General features: G+C 40.0%; 1 protein-coding gene across 1 annotated transcript in view; it reads right to left on the reverse strand.

Moving 5' to 3' along the window:
• Positions 1-2,421: 2,421 nt before the first annotated feature.
• The window catches only part of il34 (interleukin 34), a 54,294-nt gene continuing 50,412 nt past the window's right edge, over positions 2,422-6,303 (reverse strand). Inside the window, exons 7-8 of the mRNA XM_007567534.2 lie at positions 5,627-5,810; positions 2,422-3,092 (exon numbers count right to left, since the gene is read on the reverse strand). Of these exons, the coding sequence (XP_007567596.1) occupies positions 3,007-3,092; positions 5,627-5,810 (270 nt within the window). The 3' untranslated portion in view covers positions 2,422-3,006. The remainder of the gene's footprint in view (positions 3,093-5,626; positions 5,811-6,303) is intronic.

The following is a 6,303-nucleotide window of genomic DNA, read 5'->3' on the forward strand; positions in this document are numbered from 1 at the left end:
GCTATTATAGCTAGCTATTTATATGACCCCCCCAACCAGGTGTGTTACGTTCACAGACAAATTAGCTCGACTCGAACAAGTAGAAGCCATAAATAAACTGGCAAAAACAACTTTGGAAAACTATTTTAGTCGCTCTGTTCAATGCTCCCATCCCTCATTTCCGACGTCCATCATGGCGCCGAAATGATTTGTGACGTAGTTACAAAGGGTCAATACACTGAAATATAAAAATAAATAAATCATTAAAAGCCTCAAAATTAATGACATTCATGCATGACAGGTGGACAGAAGCCTGGATTTTTTTTAGTTCGACGGTAAGCAGAAAACCAACACCGCGTTCAACCATGATGAGCAAACTTTGTTTACACCAAATTTATGCGCTATAGGCGACCAGGAATGCCACGACAGTTCTGGATTTCCTTTAAATTGCTCCCTGTCTGCAGCTGAAGAGTCAAGATCAAAGATTACTATCTGATCCACGGAATCACTGGATTTATTGTGTTCCAGAGCGATTAAGTAAAACACCACAGATATGTATAGCTGGATTGGAAACCATTTTGTATTTATTCTCAGCTCTTTAAGTTGTCAAATCAGCGCTGCCAAAACCAGACTGCCCAGCTTTCTCAGCCCAGATGTTACAAATTTACAGATTAACCTTTTGCACCAACCCAACCACCACTGTCTGTGCACATTAAGTCATAACGTATACCATGTGTTGGCTCCGCACTCCAGGTGTGAAATAAACAATAAGCAAACCTCCGGCTGTGAGCAGAAACTTTACAGTTACACAAATTCAAGAAAGCCAATTATATCCTTGAGGCTGAGCAGAAAGTATTGCTGCAGTAAAACTGAGGCTCTGTTAAGGGTGCAAAAGATTAACGTGGTTAAGAGGTTCCTTTGTATTAACTATGGAGATATTTGACCTCTCATTCTCAGTTATGTCTTTTAGGAGGTTTTCAATAGAAGAAGAGTCTTAATCTGAGTTTTTTTTTTTTGCTTAGAGCTTCTTCTGATGGGGGGTTATGAAGTGTGATTTAAGATTGTTTCTTAGTACACTTAAAATTAGATAAAACTAACTTTCAAGTAACTTCTCAGCAAGATTAAGTCAATAATTGTTTAATATAGATGAAAAAGTTCTTGTTCCACTGGCAGGTTATTTCACAAAACATATTTCCCATCTTATAAATTAATCTGCCAGTGGAACAAGAACTTTTTCATCTATATTAAACAATTATTGACTTAAAACAAACTCTATGGCTTGCTAAAAAGTCTTGTCTTATTTCAAGTGTACAAAGACATTTGCACTATATACTAGACTAATATTTCTCTGCTAAGTTGCAGTGAATCTCAAAAAGACGAAAGAGATTACAGAGAGGATGGCGCACTGGAACGTCAGGAAGAAATGGCCGGATAAGCATCACCTGATGCTGGACGGACCTTCAAAATGGGACGTCTGATTTAACAGTAAATCCTTCAAAGTAAATCTGTAATCCCTGTGGATCATTAACATATCAAGGTGCTGCTGCTGCTTTCATGTTCCTTTGGTGCACATCCGTTTAATATCTGTGAATTTGAAAAAAATCAGATTTTGAAGAGATTATAATTCAATTTCACAATGTAAACGCTGTGAAGTTATTACAAATTTCTGGCTAGAATTTGGGGTTTTAATCCTCAGAAGTTTAATTTTTTGCCTCAGAAGAAGTCCATGACATCAAAATCTGTTTAAAATTTGTTGAGTTCATGGAGTTTGTCCTGACTTTATTGAGGTAATAAAGCATATTCGCTGTGACATAACTATCGCTTATAGCTTTATTGCTAAAAATGACAGCTTTTATATGCATGATGGGAGCGTCTAACGTACTCTCAGCCTCTAAAAGAGTCATGGGAGAGTCTGCGTACGTAAAGATCTAAACAACAACCAGGACAGATGAAAACTTCACAGTCAAAACTTTAAGAATCTACTGATTACTTTTGGGTTGAGTTTCTCATTCTGCTCAGGAACCAAAGCTTTTCTGTAGGTCACTATATTGAAACATCAGTCATTTTACTTGCTGATAGCTCTTTTCTTATGGCATTGTGCTCTTTCCTGTCACATCTTGAAACTTCAGCCGAAGACTTTAGGGAACTCTGACGTCTTTTTTTTATTAAACTTTCAGTCAGAAGACTCTAATTTCTGCATCAAGACCAAACTCGATGCTTGTCTTGTTTTGCGAAGGCACCAGTTTGGTTTCTCTCCAGATTCCTTTCAAAACTCAGGAACCTCAAACAAAACTCGGGTGCCAATTATACGTCTTTCACCATCGTTTTCTACAAACTTGCCTTTGAAATCATGGCATACCTGGTAAAAACAAACTGAAACAGATTTCTGCTGAACACAGGGCTTGGTAAAAAGGAAGATAAATATGCTGTCAGTTGACCAAGTTCGTTTTTCTTCCTCTTTTTTTTTCTTTTGCACAGATAAAAAAAACATAAATACATAAAGCAGCGAATGAAAATGAACATACTCTTTTGGACAGCTCTTTGATTATGCAATCCGGGCCTGTAGCACAGCTGTAAAACATTTGTTTTTAAATAACATGATATATCGGGATGTTTGGCTGTGGTACAAAGTCTGTCTCTTTCTGTTAGCCTCTCGATAAGAAGTTCCTTCCCAAAGAATCCATCTCAGAAAACAATGCATTCATCATCGTTATTAACATAAGAAAACATAAACACTTCTGACGGATGAGTTACCAGAAGCAGGAGACGTCTTCAAGGAAAAGGTCCGGCGTCCCAGATGAAATCCTGAAGGTTCCTCTCAGAGCCGAGCCGCATTTCGGCTACATGGAAAGTCCGTACGCTACCAAATGAAGCACAGGCAGCGTCGCTATGCCAACATGTTCTCACTGCTGCATGGTGCCAAGGTTTTCAGTCTGCACAGTGATCTTGGCTCTTTTTGGAAATGATTTGTTGAAATGGGTTTTTACTGTGAATCACTGGAGTCTCTGGGCGGCATCAGTGTGGAAGTCACCACTCTGCAGGCTCCGTTGGCCTCGTCTCCAGTTCTGGGCTCTGTGTTTTTCTGCCTTTCTTTGAATGGGAGACTTCACAGTCTGAAAAGCAGAAAAAATAATCGCATCCATGTTATCAGTAATTACAATAAATCAAAGCATTATTTGTGCGGGTGCAACCTGACTGCAGAAAGAGCCGGGCTGCTTTTAAACCACGTGTCAAACTCACAAAGCCAAATCTGGCCCGCCGTAGCGTTTTATGTGGCCAAATTACATCATTGAGTCCTTTTAGTTTTTCACAAATCTGTGAAATTCACACAAAATCAACAAATCTTCACATTTTTCTCTGATTTCACAGCAAAAATTCTCAAAATTGATCAAAAACATTGAGTTTAAGTGACTACCATAGACCAAATTTTGGCATTTTTAAGGACAAAAATTACAATAATTCATACAAGTAACAAAAAATAACTAAATCAGGCAAAAGAGAATTTTTCCAAATCAGTTTCATTCGATGTAAAACTTATGAAACTTTAACAAAAACTGCTGGTGAGGTAGAGATGGGGATGTTGAGGATTTCTGGTGAGCAGATGATGGATTTGGAGCTGTAAGGAAGAAGGAGGACTGGTGTGACCGACGAGGCTGGTAGGGATTTTTAAGGTGAAAACAACAAATTAGGATGCATACAGGAGTTAAAACCAGGAATAAATCCCTCTGACATTTCCCAGAAAACAAACCTGAACAATTCCCTGGATATATGCATGTTTAAAAACAGTGTATCAGTCAAGATCAAAGTGCTGTGGCGTCATCATAGATGTGCTCCGATTCCTGAGGCATGCCAAAAATCTTCCCAAGCAAATTTCTGCACACTGTCCATCCATCTGAAAGTGAGGCAATACTGTGCAGCATCTGTGGGGCCTGGAAATCTGGAGCACATAAGGCTGCGGCGTTCTTCATGCATACGCAGTTACATCAACGTGCATCTCCTGCAGGTGTTGGGTGACGTTCATGTCAGGATCTTAATCTTTTACGTTCAGATTGAGCCAGAGGATGGGCTCCGACTGGAGGCTGTGAAATCTCCTGATGGGATCAGTTCTGATTGAGATTTAAGACGCTCAAATGGGTCAGCGGCTCGTATCGGGGATATCCAGAGACGATTCAACAAGTCCAGCAACAACAAAGAATAAAAATGAGTTCAGAATCAGTAAATTGGGACAATATTTTGAATAGACCAATAGCTTTTTGTCATGTGGGCCTAAAACATCAAGGCAAAACAAATTATAATTTTTAAAAGCGAAAATCACCAAAAATGTTGTGATGATTTTTTTGTGACTATTAAATTGTAAAATAAGCTTGAAGTACATTAATTAAACACATTTTTTGTAAAAACGGGGTTGCAGATCAGAAATTTCAAATGGTTTGTGCATTTTTTCCTCCTTAAATGAAAGGCATCCAGTTTGCATATTATTTTGGGCTTGACTGAAGAAAACTGAAGAAATATTTATCGTCTGTTCTCAGCAATAACAGGATCTGGGTCAGTCTTCATTTGAAAACGCTTGCTGTACTTGGACGAGTTTTGGCTGCACCAAGGTATATTTTAGAGCACAAGTCAATGAATAGTTGTGATTCTGGTTACCATGAAAACAAAAGGAAACCAAGAAGCTAGGAAAATATGATCACTTTGTATTGCATCTGTGATCAGAGGGCTGTAACACCTCACCCCCAAAAAATTAGTCCAGGGGCCCCACTTTAAACACCCTTGTTTGTATTAAAAGTGGGGTACCACCCAGGTTTATGCATGTGTGAGATTAGACAATAAATACTTAATAATATGGTGAATTCAGCTGAAATGTAATATAGCAACAGGACCCGGCGGTATTCTTGTTCTTCCATTTTAAATCCTTCCTTCAGGGGTCGGCCTGCACAGATTAAAAGCCATATGAGGCACGAAACCAAGAAGCATGACTTCCTGATCACACATGGTCAGTCGCTACATGTTGGGGGGCCTCAGAAATGGGAAAATGAGGAAGACCTCAGCTCTACTGTCCCCTTCACTGTTCAGCCTTCAGTGGAACTGGTGTTTCGTGTCATGATTGAGAATCTGGATTGCATGTGATTGGGCGACGATTGACAAAGATGGATGGCTTACTGGAGCACCTGCTGAGGATTTTTTAAAAAGCGAATGCACCTTTTTTGCAAACCCTTTCCAGTGGCAGCTGTCCAGATGGTTCTGAGTAAGGCAACGTTCAGGACGTCAGGTTACACATTAACATGGCTTTGCGGGAACCTGCAGGCACAAAATCTGTCCAGATGGCCTGGCAGAGGCTGTGGCCCAACCTGGAGCATCAAAGCATCGGATCATCTTTGATCCCGAGCTGGAGAGACACTCACACAACACCGGATAGTTAGGGGGAAAAAAAACCCAAAGCGAAGGACGCAGATGGCTTCCTGCATGGCAAATTGACAGAAAAACCTGCCTTTTGTCATCTTCAGTCTCCAAACATAACCCCACATGGAACAGATCAGGATGCAAACATAAATTTTCATGTAAGAAATCGGATAAATGTTGATGCATGTTTTATGTGCCGGAGGGAGCGGCTTTCATTTGGTTTAAATGTCTTCCATGTTGAACTCACAGTCCTGAGAAGATTCTGTGCCAGAAAAGCACTCCCAGAAAAGGCAGCACATGGTGTGGCACAAGTTATCCACTAGGGATTTTGGAGACGCGAACCTCCAGCTGGACTCCGGCACCCTGTCGGGCTCCTCCGTTAACTGATCCCAAATGTCTTGGATCGTCTCTGGAAGCTCCTGCTGGAACACCTGGACACACCAAAACAAACACACACACAGCTGACGGGCTTTAAAACCATGAGTCACCTGACAAACACCAGGAAAATAAAAATTATATTACAGCAGCCATTAAATCCTGGCAAATGTTTGTAAAAGGATAACATTTGTGGACCTTAATTTAACTTTTTGCATGTTTTTATACTTCCATTTGAGTCTCAACTGCTTCTAAAAACAACCTAACGAATAAAAAAAAACAAAAACCCAGCCGATTTATGGTAATAAGTTAAAGTTTTTTGGTGAGCCGTTTGAAAAACCTCTGCTTGTTGAGTCACATCCCATGGGCAGTGTGTCGTTACCTAGCAACCCCAGCAGAGCCCAGGCCGTTACCTAGCAACCCCAGCAGACCTCTACCCGTCACCAAGTGGAGCGGGGGATATGGCCTTAGAATACAATATTTTGTAGTAGTATTATAATAATGATAAAATTGATGATTATTAACGATTGATCTTTTTTCATTTTTAGG

This window comes from Poecilia formosa, unplaced genomic scaffold (assembly GCF_000485575.1).
Source record: "Poecilia formosa unplaced genomic scaffold, Poecilia_formosa-5.1.2 Scaffold209, whole genome shotgun sequence".
Classification (NCBI taxonomy): domain Eukaryota; kingdom Metazoa; phylum Chordata; class Actinopteri; order Cyprinodontiformes; family Poeciliidae; genus Poecilia; species Poecilia formosa.